Source organism: Panulirus ornatus, chromosome 13, assembly GCF_036320965.1.
Source record: "Panulirus ornatus isolate Po-2019 chromosome 13, ASM3632096v1, whole genome shotgun sequence".
NCBI classification, from domain to species: Eukaryota; Metazoa; Arthropoda; class Malacostraca; order Decapoda; family Palinuridae; genus Panulirus; species Panulirus ornatus.
Window position 1 is genome coordinate 55,207,435 of NC_092236.1, and position 25,000 is coordinate 55,232,434.

The 25,000-nt window shown below is 41.8% G+C and overlaps 2 protein-coding genes across 2 annotated transcripts in view; both read right to left on the reverse strand.

Annotated features, from left to right (window-relative positions):
* Positions 1-572: 572 nt before the first annotated feature.
* On the reverse strand, positions 573-11,652 carry LOC139752915 (L-proline trans-4-hydroxylase-like). Its single transcript, XM_071668972.1, has 7 exons — positions 11,494-11,652; positions 10,210-10,297; positions 8,945-9,137; positions 8,165-8,259; positions 6,944-7,121; positions 5,734-5,928; positions 573-3,111 (listed from the first exon to the last, which is right to left on the reverse strand). The coding sequence occupies exons 1-7, from the start codon at positions 11,501-11,503 to the stop codon at positions 3,004-3,006; spliced, it is 867 nt and encodes a 288-aa protein (XP_071525073.1). The 5' UTR covers positions 11,504-11,652; the 3' UTR covers positions 573-3,003.
* A 2,541-nt stretch (positions 11,653-14,193) lies between these two features.
* LOC139752916 (L-proline trans-4-hydroxylase-like) overlaps positions 14,194-25,000 on the reverse strand; it is a 10,838-nt gene continuing 31 nt past the window's right edge. The window contains exons 1-8 of the mRNA XM_071668973.1: positions 24,891-25,000; positions 23,999-24,086; positions 23,129-23,321; positions 21,954-22,048; positions 15,885-16,062; positions 15,405-15,599; positions 14,766-14,859; positions 14,194-14,720 (exon numbers count right to left, since the gene is read on the reverse strand). The exon at positions 24,891-25,000 is cut by the window's right edge and continues 31 nt beyond it. Of these exons, the coding sequence (XP_071525074.1) occupies positions 14,707-14,720; positions 14,766-14,859; positions 15,405-15,599; positions 15,885-16,062; positions 21,954-22,048; positions 23,129-23,321; positions 23,999-24,086; positions 24,891-24,897 (864 nt within the window). The 5' untranslated portion in view covers positions 24,898-25,000 and the 3' untranslated portion in view covers positions 14,194-14,706. The remainder of the gene's footprint in view (positions 14,721-14,765; positions 14,860-15,404; positions 15,600-15,884; positions 16,063-21,953; positions 22,049-23,128; positions 23,322-23,998; positions 24,087-24,890) is intronic.

The following is a 25,000-nucleotide window of genomic DNA, read 5'->3' on the forward strand; positions in this document are numbered from 1 at the left end:
CTCCCTCCACACCGAGTTATGAGAATCCGAGTTAAGTTATGAATAATGGATAGTGGGCTGGAGGGTGGGTGGGTGGGTGGGTTAGGGGGGGCTGGGGGTTGTGGACACAACCCCCCCCAACCCCCTTAACTAGTCCGGACGCTTTGTGGAATAACATGGCCACGTTCATACTGGAATGTGTGTTGGTCGTAAGAGTTTCGGTGAAGCTGGAATCTCTCTCTCTCTCTCTCTCTCTCTCTCTCTCTCTCTCTCTCTCTCTCTCTCTCTCTCTCTCTCTCTCTCTCTCTCTCTCTCTCTCTCTCTCTCTCTCTCTCTCTCTCTCTCTCTCTTGTGTCTCCCCTGATGATGTGATTATTACACGAAAGTGCACTTGGGAACTTATCGCGTCTCATTTTCCCCGTGGACTCATAGAAATATATATATATATGTATATATATATATATATATATATATATATATATATATATGTGTGTGTGTGTGTGTGTGTGTGTGTGTGCCTGTGTGTGTCTGTGTGTCTGTCTTTCGGTGAAGCCATTGGGGTATCTACCTCAAGAGTAATCTCATACACAACCAACAATAAAACTCTTTATTATAATCAATGGAACATTCCATCATAACCCAACAACACTCAGTACAACTTATCACAATACAACACCATAAAACCAGATCTAACACCCAAAAAAAAAACATTTTTAACATTCGTCGATTTTGGACAGTCTCCACGAATACCATTTCAGTAATTAACTGAACTACTTCATTTACAGACATTGGATGACTTCTATTCAAAGAGATGGTGGTGGTGTTATATATGTATATGCAAATATAGGTATACATTCTACAGTCATTTTCGTGTGAATTTCTTATACATCCTGTTCATAATCACGTTTATATAGTATTCTAATTCTTATAGACACAGTTTGTATAGTATTCTAATTCTTATAGACACAGTTTGTATAGTATTCTAATTCTTACATACACAATCTGTATAGTATTCTAATTCTTACATACACAATCTGTATAGTATTCTAATTCTTACATACACAGTCTGTATAGTATTCTAACTCTTACATACACAGTTTGTATAGTATTCTAATTCTTACATACACAATCTGTATAGTATTCTAATTCTTACATACACAATCTGTATAGTATTCTAATTCTTACATACACAGTCTGTATAGTATTCTAACTCTTACATACACAGTTTGTATAGTATTCTAATTCTTACATACACAATCTGTATAGTATTCTAATTCTTACATACACAGTTTGTATAGTATTCTAATTCTTACATACACAGTCTATATTGTATTCTAATTCTTACATACACAAGTCTGTATAGTATTCTAACTCTTACATACACAGTTTGTATAGTATTCTAATTCTTACATACACAATCTGTATAGTATTCTAATTCTTACATACACAGTTTGTATAGTATTCTAATTCTTACATACACAGTCTATATTGTATTCTAATTCTTACATACACAGTCTGTATAGTATTCTAACTCTTACATACACAGTTTGTATAGTATTCTAATTCTTACATACACAATCTGTATAGTATTCTAATTCTTACATACACAGTTTGTATAGTATTCTAATTCTTACATACACAGTCTATATTGTATTCTAATTCTTACATACACAAGTCTGTATAGTATTCTAACTCTTACATACACAGTCTCAATAATAAGAATAAATTCCTTTTTTGAATTATAACTGTATGATAATTTCCAGTTCATCTGGTGATAATTTCTCATGGTTGCTGATGATAATCTCGCGCAGTTATCGGTGATAAATTCCTATGTTCCTTGATGGTATAATCTTCGATGGCTTTGTGATAATATTTTAGGTTCAGTGATTATCATTCGCAAGACCTTTGTGATAATCCTCATCGATTCTTGAAAGTTACTAGTAAGTCAAATTATTCGATGATTAGTATGATTACAGGAAGACCCTTTGGTGATAATCACCAGTGGTCTCCCAAGCCATCAAGTGATTGGGATGATGAAGGCGTGTAATTCTAGTGATTAGCATGATTAAGGCGTGTAATCCTAGTGATTAGCATGATTAAGGCATGTAATCCTAGTGATTAGCATGATTAAGGCATGTAATCCTAGTGATTAGCATGATTAAGGCATGTAATCCTAGTGATTAGCATGATTAGGCATGTAATCCTAGTGATTAGCATGATTAAGGCATGTAATCCTAGAGATTAGCATGATTTAAGACATGTAATCCTAGTGATTAGCATGATTAATGCATGTAACCCCAGTGATTAGCATGATTAAGACATGTAATCCAAGTGATTAGCATGATTAAGACATGTAATCTTAGTGATTGGCATGATTAAGGCATGTAATCCTAGTGATCAGCATGATTAAGACATGTAATCCTAGTGATTAGCATGATTAAGGCATGTAATCCTAATGATTAGCATGATTAATTCATGTAATCCTAGTGATTAGTATGATTAATTCATGTAATCCTAGTGATTAGCATGATTAAGACATGTAACCCTAGTGATTAGCATGATTAATGCATGTAATCCTAATGATTAGCATGATTAATTCATGTAATCTTAGTGATTAGTATGATTAATTCATGTAATCCTAGTGATTAGCATGATTTAAGACATGTAATCTTAGTGATTGGCATGATTAAGGCATGTAATCCTAGTGATCAGCATGATTAATTCATGTAATCCTAGTGATTAGCATGATTAAGACATGTAATCCTAGTGATCAGCATGATTTAAGACATGTAACCCTAGTGATTAGCATGATTAATTCATGTAACCCTAGTGATTAGCATGATTAAGGCATGTAATCCTAGTGATTAGCATGATTAAGGCATGTAATCCTAGTGATCAGCATGATTAATGCATGTAATCCTAGTGATTAGCATGATTAAGGCATGTGATCATCAGGGGTAATGTGGTGCTTATCTCTCGTGATCTGATCCGGTGGAGAGATAAGCAGAGACATCACCATGGTCTTCAGTGAACCTTAGTGCCGTTAACAGAATGGTCTTCCTCAATTAGCATAAACCACTTGCCCTCCAGGTTCTCCTCCTCGCTACACTCCAGTAAGGACGAATCAGGCAGCTGTCAATATAAGAGACAGTGTGAGACGTAATACAAGAGACAGTGTGAGACGTAATAGAAGAGACAGTGTGAGACGTAATACAAGAGACAGTGTGAGACGTAATACAAGAGACAGTGTGAGACGTAATACAAGAGACAGTGTGAGACTTAATGCAAGAGACAGTGTGAGACTTAATACAAGAGATAGTGTGAGACTTAATACAAGAGACAGTGTGAGACGTAATACAAGAGACAGTGTGAGACGTAATACAAGAGACAGTGTGAGACGTAATACAAGAGACAGTGTGAGACGTAATACAAGAGACAGTGTGAGACGTAATACAAGAGACAGTGTGAGACGTAATACAAGAGACAGTGTGAGACGTAATACAAGAGACAGTGTGAGACGTAATACAAGAGACAGTGTGAGACGTAATACAAGAGACAGTGTGAGACTTGATAGAAGAGACAGTGTGAGACGTAATACAAGAGACAGTGTGAGACGTAATACAAGAGACAGTGTGAGACGTAATACAAGAGACAGTGTGAGACTTAATACAAAAGACAGCGTGAGACTTAATACTAGAGACAGTGTGAGACGTAATACAAGAGACAGTGTGAGACGTAATACAAGAGTCAGTGTGAGACTTAATACAAGAGACAGTGTGAGACTTAATGCAAGAGACAGTGTGAGACGTAAAACAAGAGACAGTGTGAGACGTAATACAAGAGACAGTGTGAGACGTAATACAAGAGACAGTGTGAGACGTAATACAAGAGACAGTGTGAGACTTGATAGAAGAGACAGTGTGAGACGTAATACAAGAGACAGTGTGAGACGTAATACAAGAGACAGTGTGAGACGTAATACAAGAGACAGTGTGAGACGTAATACAAGAGACAGTGTGAGACGTAATACAAGAGACAGTGTGAGACTTAATACAAGAGACAGTGTGAGACTTGATAGAAGAGACAGTGTGAGACTTAATACAAGAGTCAGTGTGAGACGTAATACAAGAGTCAGTGTGAGACTTAATACAAGAGACAGTGTGAGACTTGATAGAAGAGACAGTGTGAGACTTAATACAAGAGTCAGTGTGAGACGTAATACAAGAGTCAGTGTGAGACTTAATACAAGAGACAGTGTGAGACTTGATAGAAGAGACAGTGTGAGACTTAATACAAGAGTCAGTGTGAGACTTAATACAAGAGTCAGTGTGAGACTTAATACAAGAGTCAGTGTGAGACGTAATACAAGAGACAGTGTGAGACGTAATACAAGAGACAGTGTGAGACTTAATACAAGAGACAGTGTGAGACTTGATAGAAGAGACAGTGTGAGACTTAATACAAGAGACAGTGTGAGACGTAATACAAGAGACAGTGTGAGACGTAATACAAGAGACAGTGTGAGACGTAATACAAGAGACAGTGTGAGACGTAATACAAGAGACAGTGTGAGACTTAATACAAGAGTCAGTGTGAGACGTAATACAAGAGACAGTGTGAGACTCAGTTTCCAAAAAAATATATAGAGAGAAAAGCAACTAATAGCTCTTGATTAAGGGTGTACTGTCAAGGACAGGAAATGTTGAGAAATGTATAGAAATCTCTCTCTCTCTCTCTCTCTCTCTCTCTCTCTCTCTCTCTCTCTCTCTCTCTCTCTCTCTCTCTCTCTCTCTCTCTTCTACGCCACCGCTCGCAAATCGCCCCCACCTCCTCCTCCTCTCCTCCTCTCTCTTCCTCACCTCTTCCTGCGTCTGCCAATCTCTCCACTTCCTCCCTTTTTTTTTTTTTTTTTTTTTTTTTTTTTTTTTTTTTTTTTCCTGGCGCCCTGTCACTGCAGTTGGCAAAGGGGGTTTTGGGACGAGGGACCTCCCTTTCCCCCCCATTTCACAGCCCAAGAACGAAGGACAAGCACTGATCTTCAGTCCTTTTGCAAAGCCAATGCGCGAGATTTCTTTGGAAATTGAACTTTTAAACAACCCCCCCTCCCCCTTTTCCTCTTTTTCTTAAAAATCCTTTAAACTTAATTACCCCTCCCCCTTCCCCCTTATTTTCTCTACCCAATTTTTTATTTAATAAAAAAATTCCATCTCACCCTTCCCATTACTTTTAACCCTTCCCAAATTTCCCCAAAATTTTTTCTCTTTCCCTTCCAATTTTTTCCAACCCTTTTCAAACCACACTACACCTTTAAAACTTAAACTTTAAAATTTCCAAAACCCAATCTTATTTATATTAACTTTTTTCTTTTTACAAATAAAAATCCCCCCTTCCAAATTTTTAATTTTTATTTCAAAGATTTTTCTTTTTATTTAAATTTCCTTTTAAAAAACCCTTTCCCTAAGGTAATGTGTATTGGAAAAAGGGGTCAGTCATGGACTATATATCTTGTACGTATGATTATCCTGGTCATAGGGGAGAGTAAGGGAGGTCAATACATCAGTCTACATTTAGAAGGTCAGGAAAGGTCGCTCCTAGACCACGACCATCTCATGACCTGATGATAATTACCCGTAACACCTCTATGATCGTGTTCTATACGAGGGAAAGTCACACCTTAGTCATGGCTAGTATTCTATACAATCTAAGGGTCGTACCTTGGCCATTTCGGGTGGTGAAAGACAAGGATGGTCGTACCTTGCTCATGGGGGTGTAGCAGGGGTGGTGATGCTCCTTGTATGGGTTGTTGGAGCGCTTGTTGAAGCATGAGATGAAGACCCAGCGACGTAAGTCTGAGGAGTTCTGGTCGGAGGTGTGGAGGAGGTTGCAGTGGAAGAAGAGCATGTCTCCAGCCTTCATCTCCACGTACAGGTGAGGCAGAACCTTCTTAGCCTGCGGAGGAGGAGACATATATATATACATACATACAGTACTGAATCTCGTATCCGGGTTTGAAGGGGAGGTAACGCGATGACGCAAAACACGAACAATTTCACGGTAAACTTAACGTATATTGGAAGCCTCAACTACAGAGCCCAGGTGTGTTGGTGGCTTCGTCTTTCGTCGCCAGTGCTCACGCACGGGGAAGGATTACTCCTAGAGGGAGAGAGAGAGAGAGAGAGAGAGAGAGAGAGAGAGAGAGAGAGAGAGAGAGAGAGAGAGAGAGAGAGAGAGAGAGAGAGAGAGGGGGGAATACACTCATACAAACGGTACATGAAAACACAGACGAATATTGGTGCTCTGTGAGGTGAAGAGGGGCACTGGGCATATATATATATATATATATATATATATATATATATATATATATATATATATATATATATATATATGTGAGTGTGTGTGTGTGCGTGTGCGTGTGTGTGTGTGTGCGCGTGTGTGTGTGTGTGTGTGTGTGTGTGTGTGTGTGTGTTTTCTCTATAATTCAGGCAAAATATATATTTACCCAGGTGTAAATGATTCGTTAACAAACCGCAGTCCATGTTCTGCCTGGGGTAATTGGCACGAAAAAGAAGCACATACGTTAACATTATTTTTATATGATATAAATACATCCTATATCACGTTACAAAATAAACCAAGCCTATTCAGACATATTTTTTTTTTTGGATGATTGTTGTTTCATGAATTCGGGCAATGGATAGTATATGTATATGCACATATATACATATATATGTATATATCTATATGATTATTTTTCTTTTATCATTTTGCTTTGCCGCTGTCTCCCGCGTTGGCGAGGTAGCGCAAGGAAACAGACGAAAGAATGGCCCAACCCACCCACTTACAAATGTATATACATACACGTCCACACACGCAAATATACATACCTATACATCTCAATGTACGCATATATATACACACACAGACATATACATATATATTCATGTATATATGAATCTCTCACATGTTCCACTCTCTCCGGCTCAGCACCCAGCTGGTCGCCAGTCTTAATGTGATCAATGCGCCCCATTCTGTGTGAGCCATGTAGGATCTGCAGACAACCGTTCTCGCGTGTGCAGTCATCGATCGGGATGAAGACGGTGCCCAAATCCGGATACATGACGCTGTTGTTGTACCAGTACCTGGAAGGGAATCCAAACAGGTTCTTTAGCGTTCGTGTAACAAAGACGTGGTGTTATGAATATTGAGGTAGCGTTCGTGTAACAAAGACGTGGTGTTATGAACATGGAGTTATCGTTCGTGGAACAAAGACGTGGTGTTATGAACATTGAGGTATCGTTCGTGTAACAAAGACGTGGTGTTATGAACATTGAGGTATCGTTCGTGTAACAAAGACGTGGTGTTATGAACATGGAGGTATATGCTTCCGACGTAGTTGAAGTGGATTCTATGGAGACAAGTGAGACCCGATTCTGAGTAAATGGGTTTAAATGCCATTGAGATCCAGCATTTCTCACTGGTTGAACCATCTTTTTGTGGAGGAGGAGAAAGTGGTAGCGTTTTTTAATAAACTCACGCAGCGTTAAGTTTGATGAAATCCTTTTGTCAAATGACTTTAACGCTTCTCTTAATGTACCAAGACATGTGAGATCTACAAGAATGACTTTAACCTTTTCTCAACTGAGGAGATGGTGGCAGAATAGCAAGTGTAGTACATTTCTTTAGGGAATACTTCCTTCACTGCCTCCACCAGTGAACTCTGCATAGCAGTCACTGTTCATAACCCCTGAGTAAAGCCACTAGTCACTGCTACTGTGCCTTGTCACCATGTATGGCCACTGTTCACAACGACTTACCACAGCTATGGTGCCACGAACACTGCCCCTGTCATCTATCCTGACCCTCCGTCACTGCATAGAGGCAGTGCCAAATGTCACTGCCCGAAGAAACTGCACGGTGAAAGTGTCCAGAAGTATTACCCACAGTCATTCCCCACAGCCTCTCCAGTGAGCACAGGCCCTACAGCAACTACCCACAGGATCTGCAGTGAGCACAGGCCCCATAACAACTCACATACCCTTCAATGATCCGGTGCTCACAGTATTTGCCCACAGGCAATACAGATTTACCTGCCCACCGCAACTCCTCACAGACCCTTCAATGATCCAGTGCCCACAGTACCTGCCCACAGGCAATACAGACTTACCTGCCCACAGCTGCTTACCCATAATCTTGATGCCAGACGAACGCTCCTCCGGTTTTGCCATCCTTCATGGTAACTTTACTGTGGTAATGGTAGACCTCGTCTCCTCCCATCAGCTGACGACATGTAAACAAAAGTCAGCTGACGACATGTAAACAAAAGTCAGCTGATGACATGTAAACAAAAGACGGCTGATCGTCGATGTGCTAAGGTATGATTACAGTGATAATGGAAATATGACATTGTTGTTAATATATTTATTGTGATCATATATATATATATATATATATATATATATATATATATATATATGCACACACGTCTGCTCGCTCCTCTCCATCTCTCTCAAATATAACAACTACAAATGAAAAAAAAAAAAAGAAAGAAGAAAAGCGAGGGAGGAAAAACGGAAAAGAAAGAAGCCTTCATAAGCCTTCAGAGTGACAAGTAATGGGAAGTAAGTGGCTGTTCTCAGGCCTGACGAATTGGAGCCCCTCTGACGTGTCAGATGTTAGTGAGGACGCTCATATGAGGTGAGACCTTATGAGATCCTTCCACGTGTAACCCTCCCTCCCTCCCTCACAGCTGTTCCCGAGATATGAATGAGCAGAGCAAAACAATTTCGTCGGGGGTATGAGACACACACACACACACACACACACACACACACGCAGAGTCTCTCTCTCTTCTCTCTCTCTCTCTCTCTCTCTCTCTCTCTCTCTCTCTCTCTCTCTCTCTCTCTCTCTCTCTCTCTCTCTCTCCATCTACCTATCCATCTATCTATCTATTTATCTACCTCACCTGCTCTATGGTGCCGGCCACCCTCTGTATCCTGGGCAACACCCCGCTCAGGTCGTGTCCCGGATGGTTCCAAATACTCTGCATAACGCGTCTGCTGTTGCCGTCGTGCCTCCCGAAGGCATAGCGCATGATGCCCTTGCTGTTGCTCACGGCTCGCCGCACCTTCTGCACCTCCTTCTGCGTCAGCATGCCCCTGGGAAGGCGAAAAAGGGAGGTGGGGAAAAGGGGCGACTATAGCATTCTCTTCCTCTAACACAGGTTTTTTTTTTTTTACTTTCAAACTAAAACGTTTGAGGATGAGATGCAGTTGTGAACGTTTTTATTGACTGTTCCTTTCCAGTAATGTGGATTTAACTTACACAGCAAACGTTTCAAGTTGGGATGAGGGTTTGAAACGTTGCCAGCTCATGTTCGTTCTATTTGTGTGGCTTTAACGCACACAACAAACGTTTGAAGTTGAGGTGAAATCTAAAACAGATCCATTCCTCTTTTTTTCCCCTACGTTACTGTGGCTCTAACTTATGCAGGAAACGTTTGAAGCCCAGGCGAAATTTAAAACGCTTCCAACTCCATATTCCCACCTTTTTTCCACTGGCGTGTGTTTCATTCACATAGTAACGCTGGACACACACACACACACACACACACACAGGAAACTAGATGGATTTCCCAGTCGATGAGTATAGTTTGACTCGAATGGTGGCAGAGGTTTAAGTGATCATAACCCTCAAGAGATGGTTATGGTTTGTAAATCATTTTGTCAAAAAGGAGAGGGACCGGTATTAGCCAGCTTTCCACTAATGTAAGCTTTACGACACAGCTTAAGCTTATGGGGATCAGTCGGTGGAGTTTTTTCCTTTTCATATTTTTTTTATCAATATTCCTTTACGAGGAGAGCGAGGTGGACAGGGGGAACATAATACAATTGAAGTGTAATTTGCTCTTGTGTTTGATCGCGACAAGAATGATTTGTGTACAACACGCCGATGATGGATGCTTTCTAACCCCAGCAATACCCACCTGACGAAGATGTTCTCTATGGCCTCAGTACCCACCTGACGAAGATGTTTCCTATGGCCTCAGTACCCACCTGACGAAGATGTTTCCTATGGCCTCAGTACCCACCTGACGAAGATGTTCTCTATGGCCTCAGTACCCACCTGAAGAAGATGTTTCCTATGGCCTCAGTACCCACCTGACGAAGATGTTCTCTATGGCCTCAGTACCCACCTGACGAAGATGTTTCCTATGGCCTCAGTACCCACCTGACGAGGATGTATCCATTTTTGTCGAAGGCTTCCTTCATGGCCGGCGTGACAGTCCAAGCGAGAGGGTCATACGTGAAGACAGAATCTGAAAACAAAAGGAAAATAGTAAAAAAGATCACAATTTTTAGAACGATTTTTTTTTCAATGTCAAATCATGAAAGGATAGTATTTTTTTCAATGTCAAATCATGAAAGGAAAGTATTTTTTTCAATGTCAAATCATGAAAGGAAAGTATTTTTTTCAATGTCAAATCATGAAAGGAAAATATTTTTTTCAATGTCAAATCATGAAAGGATAGTATTTTTTTCAATGTCAAATCATGAAAGTATAAAAGACATGGATAATCATGTCTAAACTTATGTATATATCACGTTAATCAATGTCTTAGGGTTATTATTCATGCTTTTCTCATGTCATGATTCCCACCTAATTCACATTATCTAATGGCCATGTTTATGACCTATGGTTCACCCACATCAAGACCCATGACCCCATCAATCAGTCAGGATCCAGACCAATGGGTTATGTCAACCCCTGCACTACCCCTTTCTCCTCCTGAAAATTATGACCTCACGATCACAAATGTATGGGTCAAACTTCAGAGCCAGACTCGTAGGGACCTTGACCTGTGACCTATTCTTACCCATGGATAGTCCTGATACCCATCCCTACCCATGGTATAACATGTGATTCATTCTCACCCATGGTCAAGCTCAGACCTCACTCATGGGTAAAGCTCAGACCCAATTCTTACTCATGGCTTAACCTTAGATCCATTTCCCTACTCATGGTCAAGGCTGTGACCCATTCCCATCCATAGCTAAATCATAAGGTCACTCGCAACCCACAGGTAAACCTAGAACTCACCTATTCCTCCCCATTCCATCTCAAACCGCCTAGAACTCACCTATTTCTCCCCATTCCATCTCAAACCCCCTCGAACTCATCTATTCCTCCCCATTCCATCCCAAACCGCCTAGAACTCACCTATTTCTCCCCATTCCATCTCAAACACCCTCGAACTCACCTATTCCTCCCCATTCCATCTCAAACCCCCTAGAACTCATCTGTTTCTCCCCATTCCATCTCAAACACCCTCGAACTCATCTTTTTCTCCCCATTCCATCCCAAACCCCCTAGAACTCATCTATTTCTCCCCATTCCATCTCAAACCCATAGAACTCATCTATTTCTCCCCATTCCATCTCAAACTCCACACCCACATCTAGACTCACGCCCAACCACGCCTGGATACACAACTCGCCCTCCTCCTCACAGTACCTTCTGCCATGATGCAACATCAGAATCGTGAGCTGGCCAAGTCGTTCGTCCACACTCTCCTCACCCCGAGATGAACAGCATCACTGTTGCCGCTAGACTAGCCTGCCCTGGCTCCATCTGGGGAGAGGGAGGCATGAGATCTCTGGGGAGGGAGGAGGGGGTTTTATAGTGGGGGGGGAGAGGGTGGGGGAGGAGGCAAGGACAAGGAGTGTGTGTGTGTGTGTGTGTGTGTGTGTGTGTGTGTGTGTGTGTGTGTGTGTGTGTGTGTGTGTGTGTGTTGCGTGCAACTGAGTGTTTGCTTAAATGAGATGAGCTTAATGCATCACTAACTTTCATAAGTACTTGGGAATATGCTTGACTAAGTATTCATCTCTCTCTCTCTCTCTCTCTCTCTCTCTCTCTCTCTCTCTCTCTCTCTCTCTCTCTCTCTCTCTCTCTCTCTCTCTCTCTCTCTCTCTCTCTCTCTCTCTCTCTCTCTCTCTCTGTATATATATATATATATATATATATATATATATATATATATATATATATATATATATATATATATATATATATATATATATATGATCACATGTGAGTTTAGCATCGTCTTGCACCACGTAAATGTAACCTTGGTTCTCGTGTGGTTATGGGCCATGATCTTGGATTTATGAGTATGATCATGACCTTATTCGGCCCAACTGCTCCTCTGTACGACTGTATACCGTAACTTAATTCCTCTTGTGTTGGATAATATATATCAATGTTGTGTGGTTTCGTACGTGTCTCCCTCCTTTATGACCACCTCCATCATGTCTACCTCATATATGTCGTCCTCCATCATGTCTTCCTCATATATGTCTTCCTCTTACATGTCTCCTTCCATCATGTCTTTCTCATATCTATATCTTCTTGCAACATGTCTTCCTCAAACCTGTCTTGCGCCAGCATGTCTTCCTCATACATATCTTCCTCCAAAGCATCTCTTCCTAAACGTCTTCTATCTATCGTATCTTCCTCCCCTTCAAGAGAGTCTATCCAACGCCCCAAGGGAGCCAACACCCCCTCCTGCTGGGGACGCTGCACCTCCCCCCCCTCATCCAATAACTCCCCTCCACTAAACACCCCTACAGTAAGACCCTCTTTGTATACACCCCACTTCCATCTAACCCCATCCTACAATCACCCCTCCTTCAACACCCATCCACACTTATTGCCCCATCAACACCCACCCAAACCCACAACCCCGTCAACACCCACCCAAACCCAAAACCCCGTCAACACCTACCCAAACCCACAACCCCGTCAACACCCACCCACACCTACAACCCCGTCAACAACCCCATAAAAAAAGAAACAGATCCTAATCAAATCCCACCAACCAAACACCAACCACCTCCTTCAACACCCTCCCACAAGCACCTCCCCTCCTTCAACAGAAAACCCATGCAAGCGCGCACCCTCGCCTCCCACACCTCCCTCCTGCAACCTCCTCCGTCAAGCAGCTGTCCTTGCAGCGGATAACTCTGAGGCAGCAACAGTAAGAGCAACAGGGACCATCATTCCCTGACAGAGGCCCGCGTCTTCCAACATATCTTTGACCTTGACTGTCTGGCACTCGAAGGAGGAGGAGGAGGAGGAGAAGGAGAAGGAGGAGGAAGAGGAGGAGGAGGAGGGGGAGGAGGAAAAGAGAGAGGAGGAAGAGGAGGAAGAGGAGAAATAAGAAGAGTGCTTACAAGAATTATCAAGCAAGAAGAAGAAGAAGAAGAAGAAGAAGAAGAAGAAGAAGAAGAAGAAGAGAAGAAGAAGAAGAAGAAGAAGAAGAAGAAGAAGAGAAGAAGAAGAAGAAGAAGAAGAAGAAGAAGAAGAAGAAGAAGAAGAAGAAGAGGAAGAAGAAGAAGAAGAAGAAGAAGAAGAAGAAGAAGAAGATGGGAACCACCATTAGAAAATGGGAAGCTGGAAAGCAACGAGGATGAGGACTAAGGATGCTTATCTTCTTATCTCCAGCCTGCTGTGTCTCTCACGGACCCACACACTCAGCTGATAACGGTTATCTCCCTGGCGGGATCCTGTGTGTGTGTGTGTGTGTGTGTGTGTGTGTGTGTGTGTGTGTGTGTATCTTCAACCATCCAACCTCCAGCTGCTCATCATTCCCGTTCGTCGTAACATACAACTGTTGCAAATGCATCATACAGTTCTTATTTAATGATGGTTTTATATATATATATATATATATATATATATATATATATATATATATATATATATATATATATATATATATATATATATATATATAGAAAGAAGGTACCCATTTAACGACCAGCTCCCAAAAAGGGAGGATGAACAGCTGGGTTGGCTGTGGGTCGACTGCCCAGCTCAGGAATCGAACCTGAGCGTACGTTTGTTTTAAGTATAAACGAGTGTGTTCACAAGCAAAGTATCACACACACACACACACTCACACACACACACACACACGTACACACACGTACACACACACGTGCATACACACGTACACACAGACATGCAGACGAAGTGACATGCCTCATTTCATAAAAACTTTTGTTTATCTATTTTTATCATACTGTCATTGTTAACACTAAAAAAACTCAAGGGCAACAACTGACCCCATGTTAATTAATCTTATCCAAGCTCTATTCATAACAGGGTGTTGCCATGGAGGAATTCATTTCCGTCATAAACAACACCACAAGATCTTATTTTTGATGATTTTTTTTATTTCCTTAACAGCAGTTTAACATTACACACTGAAGAGAGGTCATGTGGTTAAGAAGACAATCTACTTCTTTTTTTAGCTGTTTATGTGGAGTTCAGTGATGGGAGGGGGTTTATCCTGTGTGGAATGTGGAGTAGGTTAAAGTGTAGTGGGGCGAGGTGGAGGATGTTAGTGAGGGTTAGTTTGTTGTGGTTGTAGGTGGAAGATGCCTTGGGGATGAGTTGGAGAAGCAGATATGAGTGGAGGACGCTAGTAGAGGGAATGGGTTAAGGACGAGGTGGAAGGAATTGGTGGTGGCTGTGGCTTGGGGGTGAGGTGGACGGGGCTAATGGAGAATGTGGATTGAGGACGAGGTGGAAGCACTGTAGTGGATGTTGTGGCGAGGGGAGGGAGGAAGTGGAGGCTCTCTAGTGAATGTTGTGGCGAGGGAGGGAGGGAGTGGAGGCTCTCTAGTGGATGTTGTGGCGAGGGAAGGAGGAAGTGGAGGCTCTCTAGTGAATGTTGTGACGAGGGAGGAGGAGGGAGTGGAGGCTCTCTAGTGGATGTTATGGACGAGGGAGGGAGAAGTCATCAGTGGCCTGTATGAACCACTTGCCCTCCAGGTTCTCCACCTCCCGACAAGCCAGCAGGTCAGCGTCAGCCACCTGGAAAGAGAAACCTCAGCGTCACACACCTTAACATTTCACTGTTACGTTGGTTAGTAAACACAGATAACCAGACTGCTTCATTCTGCACCTGTAAAATGCTATTGCCCCATTCTGGCTGCTGTGTGGCCAGCACCACTGATATCATGATGGTAAATACATCTTTACATCCTCTTCTACGTGGTTTCAAACTCTGTGTTGGAGGTCTTTTAAGAAAGAGGACCCTCTGGGGGTTCTCTGGGGCCCACTTGGGCCCACAAGTCCCTCTCCCATATCAATATATTGTACTGGACAGTATATGTCCATGCCTGCCTTCAACTCAAACCCACTAACCACGTACCTCTCACCAGATGCTATAATTAGAATGGCCATTGTTCTTTTTTTAAGACAGTCTGAAGATGTCTTTAAAACTGAAAAGCCAGAAAAAGATCTTGATAGCCACCACAGGCAAGGTATAGAATCAGAGTGAATAGGAAAATACAGATAACCAGGGGATCTGATAGCCTCCTACGTGAGTTGAACTGATCTCTATGTGAGTTGAATACCTTTTTGAGAGGGGTGTAGCAAGGGTGGTGGTGCTGCTTGTAAGGGTTGTTGGAGCGCTTGTTGAAGGACACGATGAAGACCCAGCGACGGAGGGCTGAGGAGTTCTGGTCGGAGGTGTGGAGGAGGTTGCAGTGGAAGAAGAGCATGTCTCCAGCCTTCATCTCCACGTACACGTGTTCCAGCTGCTTCTTGGCCTGCAGGGAGGGGAATGGCAAGGTCAGGAAGGGAGATTATACGACCTGCAGGGAGGGAATGGTACGTAAGGAAGGGGACGTTATTGGCTTGCAGGGAGAGAATGGTTGAATCAGTAAGGGAGATGACATGACCTGCAGGGAGGGAATAGGTGGGTCAGCTGTGAAGGCTTCTTGGCCTGCAAGGTAGGGGAATGGGAAGGTTACTAAGGGAGCTTCTTGGCCTGCAAGGGAGGGAAGACAAAACCAAGTCTACCGAGCTGAAGAAGAAGGTCCCTCCTGCCTCACCTGGTCAACCCGCTCTGGGTCAGCGCCCAGCTGGTTACCAACATCTATGTGGTCGATGCGTCCGTATCTATGTGACCCTTTGAGCACTTGCAAGCACCCATTTTCTTTGGTGGCGTCGTCTATCGGGATGAAAACGGATGCCATGTCGGGGAAGAGACAGCCGTTCTTGTACCAATAACTGGGAGAGAAAATGTATATTATTTATCACGTATTTATTATCCATATATTTACCATTTATTGTCCTTTTGTTATCCATCTGGGAAGTACGATTCAGCACACACACACACACACACACACACACACACACACACACACATATGGATAGCGTTACTGACCATGGATCACGCATGGGCATGCCCTGGGTCGGAACCGCTTGGGTTCGAGCCATGGGCGTGGCAACGAGCCCACACCTACGCCAGGTGTTCATCCTCCCTTTCGGGGATGGTCGATGAATGGGTACCTGGCTTAGGCTTATGTGTATATATGTGCATATATATACACATAATGTACATAATATACAAGGTTAAGAGACGGGGCAATACGAGTGTAAGACTCTCCCTTCAATACACAAATAGTCAAACACACACACACACACACACACACACACACATACACACACACACACATACAAACACACACGTACGTAGCTTCGGCTGGCGTGTGTATGAGTGTTTGTGTGTTTGTGTGTGTGTGTGTGTGTGTGTGTGTGTGTGTGTGTGTGTGTGTATGTGGTGACGACGAAACATGCATCATCAGACCACGTGTTTCAGCTCAGTTGAGTCTTATAATGTTCGGGGAATTTGAGCCCTGAGAGACCTGAAACCTTCTCTCTCTCTCTCTCTCTCTCTCTCTCTCTCTCTCTCTCTCTCTCTCTCTCTCTCTCTCTCTCTCTCTCTCTCTCTCCCCATACGTACTTTCCCCTCTCCCTTCACCTTCCTCAACCTCACCACCTCCCTCCCTTCTCCGCATTACCACTGTAACCTACAAGCCACAACCAGGGAGAGAGACCTAGGGTTGTGAAATGTCTCGCTGGTTGGCGGACTTGTAGAACACACAACCCTGCGTTACTCGTTTTCTGTGTTCGTCTTTTTTCCCCCAACTGTGGATGAGAGGAAATGATGGAACCATGTTTTCCAAGGGAATAACGTCCTTGTTCAAGCATTTGATAACGACTGGTTTTGGTTGTCGTTGGTGGACGTGTTATGAATAATGTTATTCCTTCTGCTTGTGTCTGTCTGTTGAATGTTGTGGGTAGCAATGGCTATATATATATATATATATATATATATATATATATATATATATATATATATATATATATATATATATATATATATATATATATATCCCCGTAATAACGCCAGAAATCGAGGCAAACTCCCGCAAACTATCAATTCGCCCATTAATACCCAGCGTAACAATGTAAACACGACGGTTCAAACGGTCGTTAACTAGCTCCTCCCATTGACCAGGACGTGAAACACCTCATTCTACCTCAGGCTTCAGCAGGAGGCGGACGGTCTGGTACAGTGAGTACAGTGAGTACAGTGAGTGTGTGTGTGAGTACAGTGAGTACAGTGTGTGTGTGTGTGTGTGTGTGTGTGTGTTCATACGTAATGATAGACTTTTAGAAGTTATTGTTGATCATAGACTTAGAAGTCCTCGTTGATCATCATTGACTTAGTGCGTGATTAATGTTATAGTGTAAGTGATCAATATGATATGACAAGTGATCAATTACCTTGTACATGGTATATCACCAGAGCTGAGTACATTTACTCATGGCTGTACTCACGAATCACTCATTTACTCATGGCTGTCCTCACGAATCATTCATTTACTCATAGCTGTATTCACGAATCAATTATTTTCTTATGGACTGTACTCATGAATCACTCATTTTCTCATGGCTGTACTCACGAATCATTCATTTACTCATGGCCGTACTCACGAATCACTCATTTACTCATGGCTGTACTCACGAATCACTCATTTACTCATGGCTATACTCACGAATCACTCATTTACCGAACAGTGAGTAATGATTCATGATTCGGTGCAAAGAGCACGTAAATGAGAAGGAAGATCCAAATATTTGCATCATTTATATAGAATTAGAAAACAGGATCAAATGATTATCTTTCAACATATATTTTCACAATGATCGGTGAACAAAACTGGGTGAAAATATAATCTCTTAATCGATAGACAGTTGAACTACACATGGTGAATATATCGTCAGTCAAGCGATAGATTGGTAAACTATACCTGGTGAAAATATTGTAACATAATGAAAATTATTTTGAAGATAACGAAGCCATGGAGGAAGTATACTTTTACTTCTTAGTTTTAGTGTGATTAATTGGATTATTTTTTTTGTAAAAGTGACTAATTTAGTGTGATTAATTGTAAGGCTTTCTGTAAAAGTGACTAATTTAGTGTGATTAATTGTAAGGCTTTCTGTAAAAGTGACTAATTTAGTGTGATTAATTGTAAGGCTTTTTGTAAAAGTGATTGATTTAGTGTGATTAATTGTAAGGCTTTTTGTAAAAGTGATTGATTTAGTGTGATTAATTGGAAGTTTTTTCTTTTGCAGAAATGATTAATTTGGTGCAAATACTCTGAAACATTGTAAAAGTGATTCATTTAGTGTGATTAATTGAAAAGTTTATAAAGTTATTGATTTAGTGTGATTAACTGGAATTCTTTTCCAAAAACGAACAATCTAGTGTGACCGATAGCAACGATTTTTGTAAAAGCGATCAATCTAGTGTGATTAATCGGAAAGTTTTTAATAAAAGCAATCAATCTAGTGTGATTAATCGAAAAGTTTTTAATAAAAGCGATCAATCTAGTGTGGTTAATCGGAAAGTTTTTAATAAAAGCAATCAGTCTAGTGTGATTAATCGGAAAGTTGTTTATAAAAGCGATCAATCTAGTGTGATGAATTAGAAAGCTCTCGCAAAAGTGGTTGACTTCCAACACACCTACATTTCTCGTCAGTCGTGTTTGATGGCTGTCATCTGTGTGTGTGTGTGTGTGTGTGTGGAGGAGGAGCATCGCTGGACGTTGGTGGTGTAAGGTAAGTACTGATCATATATTCATCGTTCATTTACATATTTCAACTGATTATCATGTGACGCACCGAACGGTGTTTTGTGGGGGTTCATATCCCACTGATTATTATAGATTACATGTGTTGAACGCTGTTCATTATTGAAGTAGTGAAGTATATATATATATATATATATATATATATATATATATATATAGTGAAGTATATATTTATTGGTTGAAATATTATAACATGAAATATGGCTTGAACATATCAAAAGGCCTTAAGAAAATATATCTATATTTCTTGGCTTTAGTGTTGTTAATTGGAAAGTTTGGAAAAGTGATTAATCTAGTGTGATTCATTGGAAACTTTTTTTTTTTGTAAAATTGAATAAGTGTGATCAATTGCAAACTTTGTGAAAGTCATTGGTGTGATTAATTGGAAAGTTTTTTTGTAAAATCGATTGTGATCAATTGGAAACTTTGCGGAGTCATTAATGTGATTAATTGGGAAGCTTATTCGTAAAAGTGATTAATAAAGTGTGATTAATTGGAAAGTCTATTGACTGATTCATTTAGTGTGATTAATTTGAAAGTTATCAATTTAGTGTAATTAATTGAACAGTTTGTAAAAGTGATTTAGTGTGATTAATTGGAAAGTATTCAGTAAAACTGATTAATCTAGCGTGATTAATAGGAAAGTTTGGAAAGGTGATCAATTTAGTGTGATTAATTGGAAAGTTTGTAAAATTAATTAGTTTGAAAGTATTTAAAAGTGATCAGTCTAGTGTGATTAACTGAAAAACTTGTAAAAGTGATCAATCTAGCGTGATTAATTGGAAAGTATTTAAGAGTGATCAGTATAGTGTGATTAATTGAAAAAGCTTGTTAAAGTGATCAATCTAGTGCGATTAACTGGAAAGTTTTCGGTTTCTTAAGGCGATCAATTAGTGTGATTAATCGGAACTGAAAGTTTTATAATAAAAGCGATCAATCTAGTGTGATGAATTAGAAAGCTCTTGCAAAAGTGGTTGACTTCCAACACACCTACATTTCTCGTCAGTCGTGTTTGATGGCTGTCATCTGTGTGTGTGTGTGTGTGTGTGGAGGAGGAGCATCGCTGGACGTTGGTGGTGTAAGGTAAGCATTGATCATATATTCATCGTTCATTTACATATTTCAACTGATTATCATGTGACGCACCGAACGGTGTTTTGTGGGGGTTCATAACCCACTGATTATTATAGATTACATGTGTCGAACAGTGTTTTGTGGGGGGTTCATATCCCGCTGATTATTATAGATTACATGTGTCGAACAGTGTTTTGTGGGGGGTTCATATCCCACTGATTATTATAGATTACATGTGTCGAACGGTGTTTTTTTGGGATGATCATTACCCATTACATGTGTCGAAACCTGTTAATCGACACTATTTTTTGGGGGGGGAGGACAGTGTTATACATCGATTAATGTCGAATCAATCGGTTATTTCGAGTTTGGGATGAGGGATTAATATTCGAACGCCGTTTCGGAGTTCGCGCTCCGTCGATTAATCACTGGTTACGAAGGGAGGTACATGAGAGTGTGATACAACACTGTGCAGATATTGTATTGTGGGTCCCTGCTTGGCTGTAGCGTTCAACATGAATTAATAGCCACTGACACTTATATAATCGCTGTAACAATTACAATGGTCACTGTAATCATTACATAGCCACTGTTAACAATAACATAGCCACTGTAACAATTACATGGTTACTGTATCAATTGGTGTCTGTAAAACTGCTCCATTAAGTCAAACAGGGTTTGGAAGTGTGTGTCTGTGTGTCTGTGTGTGTGTATGTAGAGGGGGCTAGGGTGGGAGAATGGTCGACCTTCCCCCCCAACCAAGTCATTTCCTTAACGACCATTGACAACGAGCGAATCACTCGCTCGTTCGTCCTTAAACAATTACGTTCGTCAACTGTTCGAAGGTAATTCTTTTGAAATACTCTAGTTACTAGTATTAGATTGCCTTTCCCGACGCTGGTCATAGCATTTGCACGTACAACCGGCTTTGCATATGGAGTTTGATCCCATAAAATGGCACAGCGTTCGTATATTTTTGCTGTACTTCGAAAATATAAACGAGAAGGGACTGCACTGAATTCATGATACCTATACAACCAAATGATACGAGGGCATTGTTCTGATACATAAATGTATTTCGAATAATGGTGTTCTTTTTATATATTCTTGCAACACTCTGAATATTGAAATAGAGTTAGCCAGGGGTCTGGCAATTATATATGTGATGTGGCCATTACATACGAGAAACATATATATATATATATATATATATATATATATATATATATATATATATATATATATATATATATATATATATATATATATATTCTATCATTTATGGGTCGGTGAGGCGTGGTTCAAAGATCTATAAAGGAAAAATGGTATGATGATATTTGTATACCGTAGCTCACCCCTTGAGCACGACGGTACGATCCCTAGGACACGATGGTACACGATGATACACCCCTTTAGAGAAACGGTACAACCCTTTAGGAAAACGGTACGACCTTAAGCACGACGGTACGATCATTAGACATAATGTTACGACCCTTGAACACGACGGTACGACCCTAGAACACGACGGTACGACCCTTGAACACGACGGTACGCCCCTTGAACACGACGGTACGCCCCTTAAACACAACGGTACAACCTTTGAAACACAACGGTACAATGTTCCAAGAGTATGCCAGTGTAACACTCACACTCCAGATGTCATAGACTCACAACACGGTGGTCAAACACAACTTCAGATGCCTACCCATCATCTGTTACCTTATTGCCCCCTGGCACAGTTGTCTGTGTGGCAAAGGGCAAAGGCCCTGTTAAACGGTGGCACAGCGTTCCTGCTCTCCGTTGCCCCGTGACCTTACAGTGACACAGAAGGGGAGGGAGAAAGAGTAAACATGGAAGCTTTGAGGGTTCCATAGCACTCACCCATAGTCCTGGTGCCAGACGAAGGTGCCGCCCGTCTTGGCCTCCTTCATGATCAGCTTCGTGTGGTAGTGATACACCTCGCTCCCTCCCAGCAGCTGCGGAAGATAAAACATCCCCTTAAAGACTCAAGTCAGGGAAAAATCCCTATCGTTAATCCCACAGTGATCTCATGAGGTAGGCCAATGGGGTACAGCTAAATTAGGATGTCCTGTTTGTAAACAGAAGCTATAGCTCTCTATATTTGCTCGAGGTAGACCACTGATTGAGGAAGGGAGGGATGATCTTGCTACCATCTACTACTGTCTATTGGAATCGATAATCCAATCGCGCCTCAGACACAGTTTGGGAGTTTGTCGCGTCATTTCGTAGTGTGGTATGGTTAAGTGTGTTTGTATGGTGTAGTTTGTGTGACTGTATTAGCGTAGTTTGCGTGGTGTAGTTTGTGTGGTGTAGTTTGTGTGGGTGTATCCTGTATGATGTGTACTTGCATTATGCTTTTTGGCTTTATAGGTATAATTTGTTTTGTTTTATGGTGTATTTTGTAAGCGAGTTTAAAAGTTTGTATGGTTGTGTGGCGTGGATATTGTATGGTTGTGTGGCGTTAATATTGTATGGTTGTGTGGCGTGAATATTGTATGGTTATGTGGCGTGAATATTGTGTGGTTGTGTGGCGTGAATATTGTGTGGTTATGTGGCGTGAATATTGTGTGGTTGTGTGGCGTGATTATTGTGTGGTTATGTGGCGTGAACATTGTGTGGTTGTGTGGCGTGAACATTGTGTGGTTATGTGGCGTGAACATTGTGTGGTTGTGTGGCGTGAATATTGTGTGGTTGTGTGGCGTGATTATAGTGTGGTTGTGTGGCGTGAATATTGTGTGGTTGTATGGCGTGAATATTGTGTGGTTGTGTGGCGTGAATATTGTGTGGTTGTGTGGCGTGAATATTGTGTGGCTGTGTGGCGGAATATAGTGTGGTTGTGTGGCGTGAATATTGTGTGGTTGTGTGGCGTGAATATTGTGTGGTTGTGTGGTGTCATAGTTGTATGGATGCTTGATGTGTTTTGTGGTGCTTTATGGTGTAGGTTTGTGTGTGGTACGGGGAGAGAGTCTTACACTCGTGTTGCCCCCTTCTCTTAACCTTGTGTGTGTGTGTGTGTGTGTGGAAGTGGGAAGTACCTTTTCCACAGTGCCAGCAACTTTTTCCGTCCTGGCCAGCACACCCGTCACGTCCTCCCCAGGATGATTCCACAAGACGAGGTTGTTCGTCCTGTTCTTGCCGTCACTGAGGCTGTAGGCAAACCTCTTCACGCCCTTGGGGTTCTCCAGGGCCGCCCTTACCTTCTCGACCTCCTCCCGGTTCAACATCTGCCTGCAGAAGGAAACACGTTCAAAAAAAAAAAGACTTTACCTTTAAGGAGGAATGAGATTCTGAAATCCTCCAGCAAATTTGTAGGACCTTTGTAGGAATCGTTTTTAGGAAGCCATTAGGGGATTATGTAAGAGTTTCTCTTGGGGAAACGGAAGGGAAAAAGAAAGGCGAGTGAAGGAACCAATGGTTGAATATCAGTAGACGATCAGAGAAGGGAGGAAAACATGTAATTGGTAATAGGAAATGATGTTTTCTTACCCTAAAATCCATTTAACAGAGATGTACTTTTGCCCCATTTTCAAGCAGAAGAGGATATCTTGTATATGTTCTCAGTACCCACCTGACGAAGATGTTTCCTTATCTCAGTACCCACCTGACGAGGATGTTCCCTGAGCTCAGTACCCACCTGAAGAGGATGTTCCCTGAGCTCAGTACCCACCTGACGAAGGTGTTCCTTAGCATCATTACCCACCTGACGAGGGTGTTTCCTATGGCCTCAGTACCCACCTGACGAAGATGTTCCCTGACCTCATCCCCCGACCTGACGAAGACGCTCCCTGGGCTCACTACCCACCTGACGAAGAAGAAGAAGAAGTCCTTCGCTGTTGCCTCCACATTGCCCATATCTTTAGGATGATCTTTTGCCGAGGTAAACTAAACAAGGCCTCCGTGCTCACCTGATCAGCACATAGCCATTCTTCTCATAGGCCTCCCTCATGGCTGGGGTTACCCTCCAACATTCAGGATCGAAGGTGAAGGTCGAGTCTGTGGAAGAGGAGACAGCGAAAGGCACCATTACACAGAAACATTTATTCTCACTTCATAGATAAATTCACGTTGGAAATTCTGAGCTGTTCATGACTTCCCACACACACACACACACACACACACACACATAGCTGTTCATGGCATAGAATTTAAAGTATCTAATAACCCCATTGGCATAATCGTGGCAACTGTGCATATGTATATTCAAAATGAATTCATGTATGTATACATTCATACTTGCACATTTTAATGATACGAAAACAAAACAATGGCTCTCTCTGTTATGTAAATATACAAGCATGCATGCATATTTGCATGGTACGTGAGGAATGGCGCTCTCTCTCTCTCTCTCTCTCTCTCTCTCTCTCTCTCTCTCTCTCTCTCTCTCTCTCTCTCTCTCTCTCTCTCTCCGCATGCTGTTCACAACTCCTCCTCACCATACTACAGCAGGGGGAGCTCTTCCTCACCTCATACACAACACCCACACCCACACACCCACACACACACACCCACACACACACACACACACACATCCACACACACACACACACACACACATACGCACACTCACACACACACATACACGCCCCGCGACCTTGGCAATGGACACAGTGTGCGAAGACCACAGAAGATGGGGGTCATCAAAGGACAAACACATTAAGGAAACATCTCTTACACACATGATAGTCAGAACAGACCTTCTTCATCTCTCTACGCCCTTTGTTCCACCCACATGCATGCAAGATACAGTAGCCTACATCCTACTGTATTTCTAGTATAGATTAGAGTGTACTACAGTACCTGTCATGGTGTGAAGTTCTGTCGCAAACCTCGCTCTGTCGTCCGTGGCCCAAGGCTGCTAGGCCGGCACTGAGCTCCCGTGTGACGCTCACCACGGCATTGTCATCACT